Source organism: Populus nigra, chromosome 7 (assembly GCF_951802175.1).
Source record: "Populus nigra chromosome 7, ddPopNigr1.1, whole genome shotgun sequence".
Lineage (NCBI taxonomy): Eukaryota > Viridiplantae > Streptophyta > Magnoliopsida > Malpighiales > Salicaceae > Populus > Populus nigra.
The window spans coordinates 6,184,098-6,203,721 of record NC_084858.1 but is presented as its reverse complement, the minus strand read 5'-3'; the positions used below and the strand labels follow the sequence as shown (position 1 = coordinate 6,203,721).

The following is a 19,624-nucleotide window of genomic DNA, read 5'->3' as shown; positions in this document are numbered from 1 at the left end:
TTGTTTCATTAGTAATTATTGAAAAATTAAAGTTATTCGTATATTTAATTTTGTTTTGAAGGAAAAAGAATCGTTTGTTCTTTAATAGTTACTGAAAAATCTCTTGAAAATCTCCGCGTTTTGATACAGTAGAGTTTTGTTTTAAAAGATAAAAAGAAAGCCTATTTATCAGATAGCATAAGAACCAAGAATCCCCAAAAGAAAGCAACGACTCACTCGGAAGAACATAAAGGCCAAAAAAAAAAAGAAAAAAAGAAAAAGAAAAAGAAAAAGAAAATTACAATCTGTGAGGAGGTACAAGGAGGGGGACATTTTTCAAAGAATCTTTGTTGAAACTAACCCCACCATTTATACTTTCTCCCTTGATCGTGAAAAGAATCGAATGCGTATTGCGCACTCCGCGTACAGTAGAAGGCATCGCCGATAAGTGGTGGTTAACTACTCTAGATGTGTGTGGAAGTTTTACTCTAGTTATTGTTTTAAAAAGTATATTAAAATAATAATTTTTTTATTTTTTAAAAGTTATTTTTATTTTTAATATATTAAAATGATATAAAAACATAAAAAAATTAAATTTAAGCAAAAACAAAAATGAATTTTTATGAAACACAAACGATCTTTTAAAAAATACTTAATATTTTTTTTAAAAAAGTTATTTTGATATATTTATATGAAAAATAAATTTAAAAAAATAAAAAATATTATTTAATTTATTTTTAAATAAAAAACATTTAAAAAAACAATTACCCCTCCAGGCATCCAGCAACGTATATTATTCTGCAAGTCTATTCCTCCATTTTCTTTTTTTTTTTCTTTGACAGCATTCCCTCGTTTTTTATGCTTTAATAAATACCTCAAGCATCCAAAAATAACTCAAGATTCTATTCCTCTATTATGTGCTCACTCAAAAATAACGAACATTAAAGTAATTTTCAAGTAATAACTATTAAATACCCATAAAAAAATAAAATTATATTCTTTTATGCTGTGAATATTTACTAATTATATAATGAATACCATAAGATTTACTGAGAGTTTTGGATGCTCGAGCACTACAAGTCACAACCCTTTTATTTTCATTTAAAAATTCACCGCGAATAAGAAAAAGAACAATTATGCTAACGTGGCAATAACGTCCAAAAAAACCATACGTCACCTACCAACTCCGTTAAAAAATGAACCGTCGACTACCGTCAATAAATCCTAACGTCGTCAACGTTAAACCCGTCAAAAACGACCTTCCCTCTCTCCCTGTGCCTAAAAGAAGCAGCAGCCTCACTCTCTTCGTATTCTTTCATTTTCTCTCTCTAAAGGCCGCTCTCCATCTCGCTCTCTCTCGACTTTCTTCTTTCGCTTTAGAAACGCTGTCGTCTTGGCTCTGAGAAAGGTACGGACAGTCTCTCGATCACGTCGGTTTCGGTTTTCTCATTACTTACGATTTTGACTATTTAGTGCTGTTTTTGAGGACCTAAAATCGGATCCTTTTCTTAGAAAAATTATCACGAGTGATTATTTTTTGTGGTTTCTATTTTTGGATTTTTTTTAAAACTCTTTATGGATTTAGAGTGGAGACTCCTTGGTTTCCTAATTAGTTTGCTGGTTTAATTTATTTGCTCCTGTAAATTTCCTTGATTGTTTTTTTTTTATATATATTTTTACTGAATTATTGGTAATTAGTTCACTATTGACTACTGCTTTTTTAAAAAAGTTAACTTGACTTGGAATTCTCTTAATTGCTGTCTCAAGACCCTTAAATCTTCTCCTTGTTTTATTGTTATTTTTTATTGAATTAGTTTTATTTTTCTCGTGTGTGCTGAAAATTATCTTGTTTTCGCATATTTGGTGGTGGAAATGAGTTGGAAACCCAATTCTGAGGTACAGCAAGTTCGCGGTTAAGTCTGGCTTGAGATCATCAAATTAGTGATAAATATTGGTTCTTTTTCTTAATTGCAGCGGAAGAAATGTACTTGTACCTGGGAATTTTCCATTGGTAGTGAAATTTGAGTTGTGTTTGGACGGTGGAGCATGTGAGTGGAGATTTTGGGTGTGTTAGAATCTGGAGGCACTTTGTGTTTGAGCATGGGGAGTGCTTGTTGTGTTGCTGCGAGAGATAAAAATATAGTGAGTGGACCAGGTGGTGAAATCTTGCATAGAAATATTCGGTATTCGCCAACTTGGAGCTTTAGATGGGATAATCGAGGGCGAGTAGCAGGAGAAGATACATCGATAAGTTGGTTTTCTGATGGAATTAGCAGAAATGATGGATCAGATATTAAATATGAATCAACCTATACATCGGAGGATGGAAGCCCAACGGAGAGCTTACAGGCACATACGTGGCAGAAGTCCCCAGCATCTGAAGGAACCGCAGCTCATGCGGGGACTCCTGCTTCAGGTAAACTATTGGTGGATATGGTTCTTCACATTAGTATCTAATGACCTATTTCACATGATTTTTCAGCTCATTCTGAAAGTTACCTCTATATTTAAGATACTGTTGCAGTTTGCTTTGTATTGCATATTGATGCATGGATTGAAAAGTAGAAGCAATACCCTTACTGGACATTTGCATGTCTGTAAGAGCTTAAACCATCATAGTTGCTTATTGTTATAGAAGGTGAGGATAAACAATTTGTTTGATTTGGCAATGGAACCTTATTCATTAATGAGTGAGAAGCAGAACTCGATGAAATATATTCCAATATAACTGAAAACTGGTGGCGAGGAACAATAAATACCCAAAGCAGAAAGATTCATGCAGTGCTTAGGATTTTGAAAATGTATGCAAAGACAATAACCATGAGCTCTAAAGTAAGCTCATTGCATAGTTATGATATTAGATTGAAGAAAACATGTATATAAAATAGACTGTGTGCTTACTGGGCTTGTTTGTCGTCACACTTAAATTCTTCTCATATTACATGCAAGGTGCATGATACCAAGAGAGATGCTTAGCTCAAAAGGGAAATGTTGAATGCATATTTTAGAAACACAGATCTTTTGCAATTATTGCACCAATTTACAGGATTTTACTTTGTCATGGAGCAACCTTGAGAATCTGCTTAAAGAACAAATTTGTAATCCCTCACAAACTACTACTCTGTGCTATTTATTATCCTGACCTTTCTTCTTCCTTTTTCCCTTCCTTTATTCCGTTGTCATATTTTCTTCTTCTTCTTATGCATCTTCAATTATCTTCTGTGAGATGCAACCCAGAATAATTACTAGAATCTTTTTACATGGGAGAATAATGACTGTAATCATGACTAGAGCTTGATTTGTTATTTCTGTACATTTCTTTGGACGGCTAGATTCTTCTGTGTACTTTATGGTTCCCTTCCTGTTCTTCTTTTGGCAACTGGTTTTCTTAGTTTCAAGTTTTGATGGGGGAAAATGAAACATAAGTCACGTTCATCGCTTTCTCAAGATTCTTATTACATTGGACATTTGATAGAATACTCGTAAGAAATCTATTCATCTTGTGGGTTTTTGACCTCCCATGAGCCCACATGTTCATCTGTGATCATTTACACTTCTATTGCAGATCAATCCCTCCCAAGGAATATCTCAATGGACACGAGTTTGGAACAGGTAGAGCTTTCTTCTCGTTGAAGGAACTTCTATATTTGTTCAATGATTGACTTCACCTCTTCTCCTTCAAATGGCATACATTACCGAATCTGTTCATCTTGCAGGTGAAGGAGTCAACAGAATCCATGGCGGTTCTGAATCCATCTCCTGAGAAAATCTCTCAGTCATTGCCCTCTACTTCATCCTTAGCAACATCTCCACTTCCCCCCCAAAGTCATTTACATCCTGCCAGCCCAACAACATCAAGGTGGCTACAGCGCTCTCCGAGACATCAGCTAACAAAGCCAGTATCTGATGCCCGAATCCCAGGATTGAGGTCATCAAAGAGCATCCCAGGTTCTGAAGAGAGGCCTCCTGTTTCTTCATGGAGCAATGAATCAACTCAGGGATGCCAAGGTGAGTCTTCAGATGGCTGGTCTATGCATGCATTTTCTGAGCTCATGGCTACTTCTAATAGAGAAAGGTGGTCTTTTGATAACGAGTGCTTGGGGTTTAATCATGAGAAGACCAGATCCAGTGGTCGAAGCTCAGCTTTTACTTCTGTTGATCTTCAAACATGTGGAATCTGCTCAAAGCTATTGACTGATAAATCTTTGTGGGGCAGCCAGAAGCTCATTGCTACTAATGAGCTCTCTGTTGTCGCAGTTTTAATTTGTGGTCACACTTATCATGCTGAGTGTTTGGAAGCTCTGACTCCTGAAATTGACAAGTATGATCCTGCATGCCCATTTTGTACCTTGGGAGAGAAGCAGGCCTTTAAGCTGTCTCAAAAAGCTTTAAAAACAGAAATGGACTTGAAGGCAAGAAACAAGAAATTGAGGAGCCGAGTGGTAGATAGTGATCTTGATGGTGATTCGGCAATGTTTGATCGCTTTAAAGATGGTGGAAATGAAGGAAAGGGTCCAAAGATGGGCTTAAGTTCCAGCATGAAAAGTTCCTTGGCAAAGCCTTTCTTGAGGCGGCATTTTTCATTTGCATCCAAAGCGAGTAGATCCTCTACTGAGAATCACTCAACCAGAAAGAAAGGTTTCTTCTGGACAAGATCTCTGAGGGGTTGATGTTCTTCTCAGCTGTGAAGTGGTGAGTACTTCAAGTCTTCAACTCATGTATATGCTGCTTTTGTCCATACAAATCACTGGAAATTGTCACGGCGAGAGCCTTGTGGCTTCCAAACGTTAATGCATTATAGCATGATGTGTATAGCAGATGTATTAGTGAAGATTTTGATTGACCGGAAACTTTCTAAAATAAGCATAGGTGTTTTTATTAACCATCAAATTCTTGGAACTCAACAGGACTGATCGACTTTTATGGGTGCAGATTCCAGTGCTGACCATCTCTGCGTTGTCAAAAAAGGATTGTTGGGGCAGCGGGACGTCCTCCTCCAAGAATTCGTTTTGGAACATCTCCATCTCCATCTGCATACATTTACACATTTTCAAACTGGGCCACAGGATTAGTTTGTGGAGCGATACTGTAAAGAAGTAAATGAACTTATAGAATTCCTATATGATCATGAAAAGATTAGTAGAATTAAAATGTATCACAAGATTGGTGATCCTATTGGTGTTTTGTACAGATCAATTTGTTTCTTGCTTGGACACAGTTCATGAACTGATTCAAATCAATGAGGTATGGATAAAATAAGACCCCTCATACATGAATAATCAACCTCATTTTCTTTTATTTGAGCCCGGGAGATTTTTGTGGATTTTGGAAGGTCTAAACTTGTTTCATCTGCTTATTTATGCTCTACATTGAACGCCTCTCGAGCCCTGTGGTGGAAACTCCGAACCTCTGGATTTATGCTACTCCTTCCTGAAATCTTATATGCCCAGATGAGTGACACGTCTCCTGTAATGGCTAGCGTGGCAACAATCCTTCATGACTCTTTTGGACTTTCTAACACCAGGTGTAGAAACCTGGTTACATGCATGAGCCACGTCTGTTCTCCTCCGCCACTTTATTAACCTTTTCTTAGGCCAGCCTAGCTAGCTAAGCTTAAACTCTATCCTTCACTGTCAAAATCGAAATTCATCACTGTTGCTAAAAAAGATGGCTGCCACAATAAGAGATGAGCAAGGCAACCCGGTTCAGTTAACAGATGAACATGGCAACCCGATTCAGTTAACAGATGAACATGGTAACCCTGTACAGATCACTGGCATAGCCACCACCAAACAACCTCCGACGCTTGGCAATGTAAGTGGTGATCAGGTACCTGGTACTGGACTTTTGTCTAGTACTGCCATGAGCGAAGATACAACGAAGGGCACTGACATTCACATTCATGAGACGGGACAGCATGGTGGGTTTGCTGCTGATCAAGGTGGACATAAGAAAGAGGAGCAGGAAGAGATTTCATCTACTTCAAGCTCTGGCACGGTAAGACATATTTGACCGACATAACTATATAACTAAGACACGAAATGATGATTACACATTGATCGCCCCTCGAATCCTTATTTTGAACAGAACTGTCGAAATTTTTTACGAGTTTTATCAGGTAAAGCTCCAGGTTATATGTAGTGAACAATGACGCATATATAGAATCCTACAGTGGCGCCGTGCCATGAGACTCACGACGCTCGTTGCCAAATTCTTTAAGAAATGTTGGGAGTTGTTTGACATCTTTCCTGCAAATAAATTTGATCGCTAATTATCTCTTTTAATTGTAGTTTGAGGACGATGGGCCAGGAGGGAGAAAAGGGCTGAAGGAGAAAATAAAGGAGAAATTAACTTGCGGGAAGCACTAGGAAGAGCATGGACAGACCGCTGAGGTACACACCACAACCACCGGTCCAGCTGGAGAACAGTACGAGGAACATCAGAAGAAGATTGTGATGGAAAAAATCAAAGAGAAGTTGCCTGGCCACCATAGCCATCATTAAAAGAAGTCTGCTATGGCAGTCCATTGTTTTTTGGTGTTAATATGTTGTTAGTGATTTCGTGTGGACAGGGTTGAATTGTGTGTGAATTAGCTGTTAAGGTTAGTTCTGTAATAATTTTAATAGGCTGTCTGTGTATTAAGCATGTAATCATGTTTTGGGTTGCATAAATAGTTTTCAGTTTGTCCTAGAAAAAAAGAACATTAAATCTTGATATTAACTCGCATGCAAAAAATTATCAAGAAAAGGATCTTAAAGAACTCTTTTCATAGAAAAAGAAACATATTCCCGCCGTGCGCGCGCGTTTCCTTGTTGCTGAGCACTTCCGGTCTTGATTAACAGAACAAAAAAGATTCTATTCGTAGAAGATTAGATCCGACTGATTACATAATTACACAACCGCATAGTGCACCTCCATGGTGAAAAGTAGCTGGCGGCCGCTTTAGCAAGGGAAGTGCACCTCCATCATTTCTGCCAGTTCCAGGCACACAAGGCCTTGTGGGCCATATGAATTAAGCAAACTCATTAATTGTTCATGTTTTTGTGCTTGCTCTTTACTGGCATATTCAAGGGAGTCTTCAAGCCTTTTGAGCTCTTGGGACCGAGTGTCTGGAGCCCTGAGTCCAAGGAGCAGCAGCTCTGATACCAAATGGAGCAAGCTTAATGGAAATGGTACCAACTTGGATTTCTTCCAAGTTTCTCTGTAATTCTGGAAGAGTGTTTATCAATGCCATCAATGCTCAACTATGGAAGATACAGAGAAGAAGACGAGAGAGATACTGAATTTGTTTTTTCATATCCTGTCCTTCACTCCCTGCCTGGTTAGTTACATGCAAGGCCAAAAGGAAGAATCAGCCTTCAACTAAGCCTTCCACGTGGATATCTCTCAAGAGTCCTCCTAAAACTAAAAACATAAATAGAACATTGCCTAACACGATACTATCAACGTCTCTTTTTTTTCAAGTTTCATATGCCCTAATTTCATTCCTCCCATCGTTTCCCATCACAACAACAGCAACCTGTGACAGTGACAGAATAATGCGTGATTTTGGATGCAAAAGGGGAGCAATGAGAATAATGAACCGGGACAGGATTTGCGTTTCTGCCTACAAAAGATGCAGGCCGTAGATCGAAATTACGAACCTAGGAAACCTAAATGTAGGACAAGACAAGGATAGTGTTGTGATTTTGGAGGCGGGTAGATCTTGGGTGCAATTGTTGTGTATCGGCCACCAAAAATGAAAATAGAAGTAACAATTCCGTGTAAAAAATACCATTTTTATTTTCTAAGATACATCATACTATCGATACATATTGAATGCATTATCTACCTTATAATTAAAAATAATTAATACATAGTGTAACATTGCTATGCAAGGAAATTGCTCTCACCGTTAGATTGCCAGACGGATATACCAATCAAATATAAGCATTCAGGTTGAGTAGAAAATGATCCAATTAAGCAAAAAAAATATAATTAAAAACACAAAACCATAGCTATATAATTAATACAGAAAACAATTGATTGAATGAACGCAGCAATTCGCTTACTAGCAACAATAAGGTCAACTTGTCATGTGACAGTAGAAACCCCAAAGAATAATGTTGCTTGCCAAGAGCCAAGAATGAAAACCATAATAGAATGGAATATCTCCTTGCTGGAACAATTGTTTTTCTGAAATATCCTTACAGCAATTCAACTGAAAGGAACAACAAATGGTACAAGATCTGAACTCCATTTCATTCAGTTTCTGGGCAGCCTGAGAAGTTACCAAAAATAAATCAAGCACGGGTTTCAATCCTTTCCAAAGTCAGCATTGTAGTGAGCACTAGATTCAAGCTTCTTAGCCTCATTTAGTTTCCTGACAGCCTGAAATGGAAGAAAGCCATAACATGTCAAACCATTCGAACACAGTAACAGGCACAACCAGAGTAGAGCTGTCCAAGGAAACAGAATTGTCTAGATGTCCATTGTCACAGTGAGCTGACTTAAAATTAAACGTTTTCAATTTTCACTTCTTGCATAGCAGAAGTGTGGTCTGTTTTACCAAATGATTCTCCAAGGCTATGTTTGTTAGGAGAGATGGATTCCAATCTCTCCCCACGTGCCCACCCTTCCTCCAATCCCTCTTGACAGAGTGCAAGTGACCGGACAGGATAAATGAAGTGCTCTCTCAAAGACAGCATCACTGGCTGAGTGGTACAGGACTCAAGTGTCATGAGCAAACAGGCCCTGACATAAATAAAATCTCTTACACCTAGTTTGATATGCATTTCTGAAAGGAAGAACACCTTACCTTCATGAAATCCTCATGGATGACATAATCACGTTCTGCACGGATTGCAGACATCCCAGCTTCAGTACAAACATTTCTAAGATCAGCACCATTAAAACCCTGCAACAAAGGTGCTTGATTTAACAGTCACGTAAAAGATACTAACAATTTGTACAGATAGAAGCATCTCCAGCTTACCTCAGCAAGCTTTACAACTGCTTCATAGTCAATATCTCCATGTTTGGCAATTCCAGCAGCATGGATTTTGAGGATTTCCATTCTTGACTGCTCATTTGGCAATGGAATTTCTATCTTCCTGTCTAGACGGCCCGGTCGAAGAAGTGCAGGGTCCAGAACATCAGGTCTGTTAGTTGCCATAATCATTTTAACCTAGAAACACAAACTAGAGTCAACAAATTTCTAGTAAAACAAGTGCTCCATGTCAAACTAGCACATCTACAAATCAAGATATTGGGTTTGTTGGATGAAAACAAAAGTAAGTTACCTTCCCTAGCTGGTCAAATCCATCCAGCTGATTAAGCAACTCCATGAGTGTTCTTTGGATTTCACGGTCAGCACTTGTTCCCTCACTGAAACGGCGTCCACCAATGGCATCAATTTCATCCATAAATATAATACATGGCTGGCAAGCAGAAACTCGTTACGAAGTTACGATAAATATATCTTGGCAGATTTCTCACCAAAGGAAAAATATATTCTCTAATAATTTGAGCTCTTACTTGATGATCCCGTGCATACCCAAACATCTCTCTAATCAATCTAGCACTTTCACCAATATATTTATCAATTATGGCACTCGACACAACCTAAATCCAAAGTAAAAATCAAATTCTTGGTTAGCAAAAATACATGAGTACTCAAAACAAGGAATTTTGAAGCTGACATTCAAGTTGCAAAAAACAATTTCTAACCTTCAAAAAGTTGGCATCAATGTTGCTAGCTATTGCTCTGGCTAATAATGTCTTTCCTGTTCCAGGAGGTCCATAAAGAAGCACACCCTGGAAAAAATTGAAATTCAGCCTCCAAAGTATTTTCAATTTTCTAGCCAACAGATGAAGCAACATACAACAGTATTATTACCTTGGGAGGCTTGATTCCCACCCTCAAGAAGAGCTCTGGATTCATGAGAGGCAGTTCTATAGATTCTCTTAATTCTCGAATCTGATCTGAGAGCCCTCCCACAGCAGAGTAGCTAACATTACCAGGATCCTCATGAAGCATGTTATATACAACTGGATCAACCTGTAAAACCAAAATTTAACAACAATTTATGAGGCAGACACATTAAAAGAATATTACAGCACAATCAGTAGTTTAACCGACTAATAATCCCATCCAATAGTTTACAGCATCAATACTTACCTCACGAGGAAGAGCTCGCATGATTGTGAGAGTAGTCATATCAAGAACAACTCGGGTTCCAGCTGTTAGTTTTTCTTTGTCCACTTTACTACGACAACCAACCACATACCTAGGTCCACTGCTTGCTTTAACTATCACTAAACAGTATGATAATAAATATTAGTTCCCCAGCCTGTAATATACCTAACAGCCAATAGACAGCAACAAGAACAAGATGATGGGAAAAGATAAGAAAAGATGTAACTTCATGAAAAAGCAGCTATTAATGAAAGCAGAATGCTGAGCTGAAATATGAAAATACTTTTTAACTCTAAAAAATCAATATATTTAATCTACCCTCTATGCATGAAAGAGAGGGGAAATGAGCAGCTTCTGTTTAGGATGTAGAAAACATAACAGTCTCCAAATTAAATTTCATGAGCAAAAGTAGATATTAGTACAGCGTTCATTGTCGAGCGGCCTGAGAACTTCGCCAATGATCTGTCCAACACTCTGAAGGGACTTCAAATCATCTTCAGTTTTGGCAAATTCCTTCTTGGCAGCCCGCAAATTCTCTCTCACTGAATACATCCAATTACAACAAATGTCAGTTACACAAAAGTAAAACCACAGGACTTTAAGGACGAAACAATATTTACTGCAAATATAAACATGGAAAATTGTCCACCAAAAATCAAATTCCTAAAGGTTAATTTCCTTCCCTCAGATTTTATCCACAAAATGGTATCTTAATTAACAAGACAATGAATTGGAAAAAGAAAATTAAGCATTGGTATTCCCTCTTCCTTTAGAGTGATTTAATTAATAAGCAGTGAATATTTACATCTCAAACTCAAACAAACCTCAGTCCATTTTCCTAGTAATTCAACTCGCTCAAATCATCTAATCTTATCCGCCAGAAACCACCTCAAATTCGCACAAATTGCGTCAGAAACAAAGCATCACAGCATTTCAAAGAGTCATGTTTAGCTTGAACATAAACCCAAATCCAATCTGCCGAAGTTGCATTATTAAACCAAACTAATCAAACCGAACATGTAGCCGCTTTAAACTTTTCTCCTTTTCCACCCACTTTTCTACAAGCATCTATTTTAAATCCCCAAAAATCTAATGAATTATAACAAAAAAACACCTACCCTTTGTCATGGCCACACAAAACCAAGAAACAGAATTCAATTATGAACTTAAACCCTGTCTCATTATTCACAAATCTACGTCAATTCTTTAAAATAAATAATTAAAAATTAACGAAACAAAGACTGCTTTTTCACTAAGCAAGAAATCCCTAAATGTGCTGTAATTAAATTTAGGGTTTTGTGGCGGTGACCTGCATGGACTCGGGATTCGAGCTCCTTATGATTCAGTAGCTTCTTGCGGTAATCGGCGATCGCTGTACGCCGACGTGCCGCTTCCTCTGCTTCGCTCGACATTCTTTGTTTTCTTTCACTGTTTTGATGACTAACAGAGACTGAGGTTTGTGTTTCGTTTATAAATTAACTCACTTGTTTTTCAAGAAACGAAGCTAACTCCTAAAGGAATTTTGGGACAGGTTCTTCTTCTGTTTTTTTTTTAAAAATGTTTTTAATTTAAAAAATATTAAATTAATATTTTTTTATTTTAAAAGAACACACAACTTACAATATAATAATAATAATAATCTTTTTAAATAATTTTTTATACTAAAATACATGTTAGTAATATTTTTTTATTTTTTAAAAATTATTTTAATATCAGTATATCAAAACAATTTAAAATATATAAATTATATTAAATTTTTTTAAATAAATTAAATTTTTTAAAAATATGGTTTGCAATTCATTTTCAAATAATTTTTTATTCGTTTTCTGCTCTTTATTTATGGGTTGAGTCTAGCCCTCTAATCATTATTAGTATTTCAATCCAGTCCTTAATTTATCAGAAATCGCAAAATGAGGCGATGAGGACTATGATTGTTATTATTGATGCGGTGTTGATCCTCCATGACTCCATCAATGTCTTCGATTCTTTAATTAAATCTCACGTGGAATATTAGAAGAATATATTTTCATAATATTGGTGTGCTTAGGTTCATGTAAAAATTACTTTATTCAATTTGATTAATTTTAAAATAAAACAGGTTATGGAACTTCTTTTTATATATAATAAAATAAGATTCTTGTGGCGGGAGTGGGGGAGAGAGTGCTATGCAAATGCTCCTTCTGTTGATTTTAATGGCGTGGATAAATAATAATATTGGTGAGTGTTTTTCAAAGTATTTTTTATTTAAAAATATATTAAATTAATATTTTTTTTATTTTTTAAAAATTATTTTTTACATTAATGCGTCAAAATGATCTAAAAACATCATAAAATATTAATTTGAAATACACAAAAAAAAATTTAAAATTTTTAAAAATCGCTTTTCAAACACAAAAACAAATAGGGCGTTATGATATAGGTGGCTTAATTAGAATTTATGATAGTTTGATAATGTAATTGAAAAAATAATTGGCTAGGGTTAGTTGCTTATTTTTCTTAAAATTTGAATTTTATATAGTATTCATTGCACCGTACAGATTAGGTCCAACAACACATCATTTAAAAATAGATTATATTTCATTAGATGACGGTGCCTTTATAGAACTTGGATGTGTTACGATTGCCTTACCCTTTTTTTTATATCAAATTTAAAAAGTTATTAAGACCTAAAATTTTTTTAAAAAAAATTGTGAGATGATAAAAACAACATTCCCTTATACATATTACAATGTAGATGGGAGTAATATTTTTACCATCTTGTCTTAAAAAAAAAATTAGGCTAATGATTAAGGATAGAATTATTTTTATAACATGAGCATTTTGATAAGTTTAAATTGATTGAGGGTAAGATGAGCATTTTATTTTTAAATTGCACAATAAGATGGTATAAAAGACTCATAAATTGTTGGATGCCACATAAGAGTTTATTTGTATTTTTATTAAAAGATGCACAGTAAAATAACTTGTTTGCTCTTGTAAACAAAAAAAAAAACTTTAGGGTTACTTTTTTATTTTTATTAAAAGGTGTATAGTAAAAAATACTTGCCCTTGCTAACAAAAAAAAAAACTTTAACTTCCACATTTTTTACCTTAAAGTTTAAGTTTTTATGCATTGAATCTGATGGTATTTTTTTCATTATATATATTAATCATTATTGGGTAAAGGTAGGAACAATTTTGTCTTTTAATAAAAAAAAATTAAAAAAAAGTTCACTACTACATACTAGGCATATCAATCTTTCTGCTGTCTTTAAACGACGTGTACAACTAATTCGTAACTAAAAAAGTTATTATGAAATTGTTTTAGATTCGTCTCGACATCTTATTCATGTAAAGGTAGCATATGCACTGAACGACCCTCTCGTTTAGCTCCGGTGATCTTTTTTTTTTCTGTTCTTTTCTCTCTCTCTCTCTCTCTATATTTGCTCTCTATTCTGCAATTTCTCAAATTAGCTCCTTAACTTTTCTTTCTTTTTTATTTAGTCCCTAATCTTTTTGTTAATAATTGTCTTATTTGAAATAATTTATGAAATTGAAAATTTGTTTTAATTTCATCCTTATTTGATTTTTTTCATTTGTCAAATTTTGTTCTCATTCTTTTAATTACTATTCATGCCATTTAAAATAATTTTTAAAAATAAATCTTATTTTTTAATTACTATTCATGCCATTTAAAATAATTTTTAAAAATAAATCTTATTTTTGAATTAAATAGAATTGATTGATTGAATATAGACGAATACTCATTTCATTGTGTTTTGTTCGGTTTACTTTTCCAGGATGTTACTCTACCGACCATGCAATTTCTTTTTATGTTGTCGTGCATTCTTTTGTAGTTATGTTTGAACCGTTTCAGTAAACTATTTTGATTGTAGGCAATGTCTACGGTTAAGTAGTGATGGGTTTTCAACAATTTTTCTTTATTCTTCTGACAAATATGATATTGATATTTGATAGCTTGTTGTTTTAGTTAATTATTGTCAGACGTTTTTTTACGGTTCGATTGCTATTATTGTCTTTGATATAAATTAAATTAATTGATTTTATTAAATATAATCAAGTTAATAATGTGAATATTAAGTTTTTCTTGTTTTTTTTTAAAACATTATTATCTTTTGAATATCTTTTTCTTATGTTAAAAAAAATCTGTATCGGATCGTGGTGTAAACATGTTACCGATCTTGTAAATAAATAAAGTTATTGGTGTCTGAAGGGAGAAGTAACTACAGCACAATTAGACCAATGGTTTCCAAAACAGAACTGCATCATAAAGTCTTGAAATGTAGAGATCGAGGAAGAGAGGCGACAATGGTGTTTGACCATTTCAGATAAGATTTGCTATTTATGATCATTGTTCTGTTGGTAGTTACATAATTAGGAGGCAGAAGACAACTAAAATTTGCATGACAAAAATCTTCTCTCCATAAACAGTGCCTCAGAATTGGCAAAGCTAGCAAAGTCCATCTCATCTCACCTGTCAATTTCTTTCCCTCTACTTGTAATCAAAGGAAAAAAAAGAGTAAGTTAGCCATCTAAAGCAGCCCCATGTTAGGGAGATCGAAAACCTTCCTTCCTTTCAAGATCCTTCTTTCTTTCTAATTCTAACCATCCCACCCTCACCCCCAGGAGGGATGGAGGATGGAAAAAAATAAGTTAAAAACATCAAAAATCAATCTTGTTCTACCTTCCTTCTTGTCTCCGGTAATGGCTTTCCTCCTTGTTCTCCTCTTTGCCTTGCTTTCTAGCCCCAGCATTGTATCTGCGGGTGGCAATGCCTTCAAGCCAGCTGATGAGTTCCTCATCAACTGTGGAGCCAAGAACCTGGCTTCTTTTCCTGATGGAAGAATCTTCAAGACTGACAAGGAGGCCCAAGGTTACTTACAGACCAAGCAAGATATCTTAGTATCTATTCCGTCCGCCAATGTTTCTTCTCCTCTATATCTGTCAGCGAGGATTTTTAAAGAGGATGCGACTTATGCATTTACATTGAAGAGTGCGGGGTGGCATTGGGTGCGTCTGCATTTATTTCCAATGAATAACACAGAATTCGATCTGCGAACAGCAACCTTCTCTGTCAACACAGATAAGTATGCCCTCCTTCACAACTTCAATACGAATAACGATACTCAAGCTGTATTGAAGGAGTATCTAATTAACATTACCGACCCAAACTTTTCCATCCACTTTATACCTCTGAAGAATTCTGCAGCTTTCATCAATGCCATTGAGGTTGTTTCAGCTCCTGACATTCTGATATCTGATCAAGCCACCAACCTCTTCCCCGTTAACAACTTCGCTGGTTTGAACAACTTTGGGTACGAAGTAGTGTACAGGCTCAACATGGGGGGACCTTTGATCACCTCAGAAAATGACACACTTTGGAGGAGATGGGTACCCGATAAGCCATACCTTAAGCACGAAGCCTTGGCCAAAAGTGCATCTGTCCCTACTTCCTCCATCAAATATGGTCCAGGAATCTCATCACTTATTGCGCCAGCAACGGTCTATGCATCTGCTGAGCAAATGGCTGATTCAGAAACAAGGATTCAAAATTTCAATTTAACATGGAATTTTGTGGCTGATGCAACATTCAGCTACGTTGTTCGGCTGCATTTTTGTGACATTGTGAGCAAATCCCTTAATGATCTCTACTTTAATGTGTATCTTAATGGGAAAATGGCAATTTCTGGATTGGATTTGTCATCCATCAAAGACGAATTGGCAGTATCATATTTCAAAGACTTTGTGGTGGATGCTTCCTTGATGTCTAATGGACTCGCAGTTGAGGTTGGTCCTATGGGTGACGAAACTGGTACGAGAAATGCTATTCTGAATGGCTTGGAGGTCTTCAAAATGAGCAGTAAAGTTAACAGTTTGGATGGAGTGTTTGGGGTTGATGGTAAGATGCTTGAGAATCACAAGGCAGTTGTTTACGTAGGATTCGGGTTGATGTTTGGTGCATTTGTTGGCCTTGGTGCAATGCTGTTGAAGTGGCACAAGAGACCTCAAGATTGGCAAAAGAGGAATAGCTTTTCTTCTTGGTTGCTTCCTGTCCATGCTGGTGACCATAGCTTCATGTCAAGTAAAACCTCACTGGGATCTCACAAGACCAACTTTTACTCATCAACTCTTGGTCTAGGCCGGTTTTTCTCTCTATCAGAGTTGCAGGAGGCTACCAAGAACTTCGATTCAAGCGAAATAATTGGTGTTGGTGGTTTTGGCAATGTCTATATTGGAATGATTGATGATAGTACCAAAGTTGCTGTCAAGAGAGGTAACCCACAATCTGAACAAGGAATCACAGAGTTCCAGACAGAAATTCAGATGTTATCAAAGCTCAGGCATAGACATTTGGTGTCCTTGATTGGCTATTGTGACGAGAACGATGAAATGATCCTGGTTTATGAATACATGTCCAATGGACCTTTTAGGGACCACCTCTATGGAAAGAATTTGCCCACATTGTCATGGAAGCAAAGGCTGGAGATCTCTATTGGATCTGCTCGCGGACTTCATTACTTGCATACGGGAACTGCACAAGGTATCATTCACCGTGATGTGAAGACCACAAACATTTTGCTCGACGATGCCTTTGTCGCCAAGGTTGCTGATTTTGGGCTGTCCAAAGATGCGCCTATGGGACAGGGTTATGTCAGTACTGCAGTGAAGGGAAGTTTTGGATACTTGGATCCTGAGTACTTCAGGAGGCAGCAACTGACTGATAAATCTGACGTATACTCATTTGGGGTGGTGCTGCTTGAGGTATTGTGTGCAAGGCCTGCCCTTAACCCTCAACTTCCAAGAGAGCAAGTTAATTTGGCTGAATGGGCAATGCAATGGAAGAGGAAGGGGTTGCTTGAAAAGATCATCGACCCTTGTCTTGTTGGTACCATCAATCCTGAATCATTGATGAAGTTTGCCGAGGCTGCTGAGAAGTGCTTGGCTGAGCATGGTGTTGACAGGCCAACTATGGGAGATGTGCTGTGGAACTTGGAGTATGCTTTGCAGCTCCAAGAAGCTTTCTCTAAAGGAAAAGCTGAAGATGAAAGTAAGTTATCAGCTGCCGTAGCCGACTCCCCTGTTGCTGTAGCTACTCCCAAAGCTATTTCCACCTCTGTCACGGAAGACAACAAAAGCCCTGCTGAAGTTCAGGTCATTGATGATCATTCAGGAACTGCAATGTTTTCTCAATTTGCTGGGCTAAACGGCAGGTAAATTCTATAAATTCGTTGTTCTAATTGAGCAGTCATCAAGAACAGAATAGTTTAAGCATCTCATGGAAGATCTTAAACTCGGGAGCAATGGTGGCTTTTGCTCTTGCTTCAGAATGAGAGCTTGATGAGCTTGCATCGCTCTTATAATTGCATATCATGGTGTATGTTACAGGTTTTCTTTTTAGACACTCTATTTATCCTCTTTCTTGTGTGTAGTATTTGATTCTTGGTTATAAAAATTGTAAGAAAAATAACTGATTAATGTACTGGTATTGATAGATGTATACCTGCAGTAGTATCATGCCTCTATCCATCAACTCCTATATATATAACATGATGGGGATTTTGAACTAAATGTCTCAGCAGAACCTTTAAGTGGATTTTCAAGAATCGCTTCCTCCTGCAATTATATCCTTACTTGAATTTTTGTTTCCAGAAAATACAAAGCAGTTCCTAATGAGCTCATCTAGACCAAGTGCAACTGTAGACAATTTAAACCTTGAATCCAAGCTTCGGTATTTAAGGCAGAAAGCATAGCTCAGCAACTTGTTGCTGAAAAAGTTTGTTTAAGAATCGGCTTTGTGCAGATTTTGATCTTTCAGCTAAGCGAATGGAAAATTTTAATAAGAGTAGCCTCATAATAGGTTGAGATAGTCTAAGCACAGAACCATTAACTATCGTAGTGCAAAATGTGTGTGTTGCCATTGTTCCTGTTGTTTGATCTATAACTTCAGAGATCATGCACATGAAATGGCAGACAACTTGATTTATCTGTTTACCTGAAAGGTCCAAAACCTTGCTATACATGAAATGAAAGATATCAAAAGTTGGAAAAGAAAATTCACTCGGCATGGTGTTATTAAGAAGTCACAGCAAGCAAGCACAGTCACAGCAAACCCGTACACAGTTCAGAATTCATAAGCAAGTAAGAGGTTGTCTAGATCAAAGACAATCATTGTGGGATTGATTTCTGGCAAGGTCCAAATTAATTTTTTCTTTTATTTTAACAATTAAGATATCTCTGGGTCACCTTTTGACCTTCCACGTTTAAACGAACCAGCTCACAGAGTTTTTGTCCCTTGCTGCCTCCATTTAACTTAAACATGATATATTTGAAGTGAAAGAAAATTAGAGGCAGGCATTGTTCATGTTAACATGGGGAATTTGAAGACATTAGGGCATGCCAGTACAAGTGGTAGATTTGGACAGGAAGTACCCCATTAACACCAGCACAGCAAATGGCAATTTAATTACAGAAATCAGGTAGCTAGAATAGACCATCCTGGGCCATGCGAACCGAGTGGTAAACATGCTGAGTGATCAAAATTGACAACAAATCTTTAAAGGAGAAGGAAGGTGGGACTAGAAAGTGGCATGCCTCAAAAAAGATGTCTGCCCTATCGAAGAACAGGAGCAAGTGTAGATAAGGATGTGGATATGTGATTGAACAATAATTTCGAAACAAAAAAAAAAAACCAATTTGGTTCATCTTTTTTTTTTTATTATTTTTTTTTTAGAGGCTGCATGCAAATATCCAACCCTCTTGTTATGCATAACCACTCGTATACAACACCATCTTCTCATAGCCAGAACTCTATTCTCTCTCTGTTGAAATGGAGAATCAGACAGAACAAGTGACTCTTGCATGGATGCACTAAGAGCCAATCTTCCACAAAAGTGAGGATATATTTTCTTTCATCTCTCTCTAGTCTGGTTTGCAACTTGATATAAATTTTATGCAGTGGGGAATTGTTTTTGAATAGGAGGGGGTTGTCAAGGAATTACTCAGGGAAAGCAAGGTCATTTACATGCATAGCTGATGTTCGTCGTCTTGAAGATCTAAAGAAACCAGAACGTCCTGATCCCAAGAAAAGGAAGAAATATTCAGATAGGAAAGACTTGAACGTTCCTCCATATCCATGTCGACGAGTTTCTTGCACGACCCAACGTGTCCCACCCTGTGTTGGTGTGAGAAAACAACCAAACAAGCAAGCTGGGTTCCTTTAGCAATTTTGTGATGTTTTGCCGCTTTGCGCGCAGAAGAGGAATTCTTGATAAACATTCGTAAATGACAATAAATTTTGTAGTTGATTATATCTAAATGAGTACCGTATGATGATTTAATTTCGAGAATGTCGTCATGTCAGTGCCCTCCATTACGATAGAATCACGCGAGTGATGCATGCGATCAATTGAAAGAGAGTAAAATATCGGTAATCATTTTCAGGCAATTTTGAATCTTGCTTGAAGCCTT

The 19,624-nt window shown here is 36.6% G+C and overlaps 4 protein-coding genes and 1 long non-coding RNA gene across 6 annotated transcripts; 4 read left to right on the top strand and 1 right to left on the bottom strand.

Moving 5' to 3' along the window:
* Positions 1-1,227: 1,227 nt before the first annotated feature.
* Positions 1,228-5,280, top strand: LOC133699304 (uncharacterized). Of its 2 annotated transcripts, none has more exons than XM_062122514.1 (5): positions 1,228-1,387; positions 1,954-2,395; positions 3,545-3,591; positions 3,696-4,671; positions 4,912-5,280. In XM_062122514.1, exons 2-4 carry the CDS (start codon positions 2,080-2,082, stop codon positions 4,647-4,649), a joined length of 1,317 nt encoding a protein of 438 aa, XP_061978498.1. In that variant the 5' UTR covers positions 1,228-1,387; positions 1,954-2,079; the 3' UTR covers positions 4,650-4,671; positions 4,912-5,280. The 2 variants fall into 2 exon arrangements, with proteins under 2 accessions (XP_061978498.1, XP_061978500.1); XM_062122516.1 differs by lacking the exon at positions 1,228-1,387 and adding an exon at positions 1,408-1,875.
* A 149-nt stretch (positions 5,281-5,429) lies between these two features.
* Positions 5,430-6,693, top strand: LOC133699305 (late embryogenesis abundant protein-like). Its single transcript, XM_062122517.1, has 2 exons — positions 5,430-5,976; positions 6,270-6,693. Exons 1-2 carry the CDS (start codon positions 5,647-5,649, stop codon positions 6,345-6,347), a joined length of 408 nt encoding a protein of 135 aa, XP_061978501.1. The 5' UTR covers positions 5,430-5,646; the 3' UTR covers positions 6,348-6,693.
* A 1,311-nt stretch (positions 6,694-8,004) lies between these two features.
* Positions 8,005-11,698, bottom strand: LOC133698587 (26S proteasome regulatory subunit S10B homolog B-like). Its single transcript, XM_062121563.1, has 10 exons — positions 11,466-11,698; positions 10,579-10,698; positions 10,139-10,275; positions 9,857-10,018; positions 9,688-9,774; positions 9,496-9,582; positions 9,261-9,398; positions 8,954-9,145; positions 8,777-8,875; positions 8,005-8,349 (listed from the first exon to the last, which is right to left on the bottom strand). Exons 1-10 carry the CDS (start codon positions 11,566-11,568, stop codon positions 8,275-8,277), a joined length of 1,200 nt encoding a protein of 399 aa, XP_061977547.1. The 5' UTR covers positions 11,569-11,698; the 3' UTR covers positions 8,005-8,274.
* A 2,847-nt stretch (positions 11,699-14,545) lies between these two features.
* Positions 14,546-17,632, top strand: LOC133698191 (probable receptor-like protein kinase At4g39110). The gene has a single exon (XM_062121041.1). The coding sequence runs from the start codon at positions 14,795-14,797 to the stop codon at positions 17,369-17,371; it is 2,577 nt and encodes an 858-aa protein (XP_061977025.1). The 5' UTR covers positions 14,546-14,794; the 3' UTR covers positions 17,372-17,632.
* Positions 17,633-18,852: 1,220 nt separating this feature from the next.
* On the top strand, positions 18,853-19,464 carry LOC133699872 (uncharacterized). The gene is made up of 2 exons (XR_009843333.1): positions 18,853-19,047; positions 19,134-19,464. It is a non-coding gene; the product is annotated as an uncharacterized LOC133699872 (long non-coding RNA).
* The last annotated feature ends 160 nt before the right edge of the window (positions 19,465-19,624 follow it).

What these genes read in the sequence shown, in the direction of transcription:
- LOC133699304 (XM_062122514.1), top strand. Translation starts at nt 2,080, where the DNA reads ATGGGGAGTGCTTGTTGTGTTGCTGCGAGAGATAAAAATATAGTGAGT. An exon ending in TGCGGGGACTCCTGCTTCAG is followed by an intron (nt 2,396 to 3,544) that starts GTAAACTATTGG and finishes CTTCTATTGCAG; the next exon opens with ATCAATCCCTCCCAAGGAAT. An exon ending in TGGACACGAGTTTGGAACAG is followed by an intron (nt 3,592 to 3,695) that starts GTAGAGCTTTCT and finishes TTCATCTTGCAG; the next exon opens with GTGAAGGAGTCAACAGAATC.
- LOC133699305 (XM_062122517.1), top strand. Translation starts at nt 5,647, where the DNA reads ATGGCTGCCACAATAAGAGATGAGCAAGGCAACCCGGTTCAGTTAACA. An exon ending in CTACTTCAAGCTCTGGCACG is followed by an intron (nt 5,977 to 6,269) that starts GTAAGACATATT and finishes TTTTAATTGTAG; the next exon opens with TTTGAGGACGATGGGCCAGG.
- LOC133698587 (XM_062121563.1), bottom strand. Translation starts at nt 11,568, where the DNA reads ATGTCGAGCGAAGCAGAGGAAGCGGCACGTCGGCGTACAGCGATCGCC. An exon ending in TGGGAATCAAGCCTCCCAAG is followed by an intron (nt 9,775 to 9,856) that starts GTAATAATACTG and finishes AATTTTTTCCAG; the next exon opens with GGTGTGCTTCTTTATGGACC. An exon ending in GATTTGACCAGCTAGGGAAG is followed by an intron (nt 9,146 to 9,260) that starts GTAACTTACTTT and finishes TTGTGTTTCTAG; the next exon opens with GTTAAAATGATTATGGCAAC.
- LOC133698191 (XM_062121041.1), top strand. Translation starts at nt 14,795, where the DNA reads ATGGAAAAAAATAAGTTAAAAACATCAAAAATCAATCTTGTTCTACCT.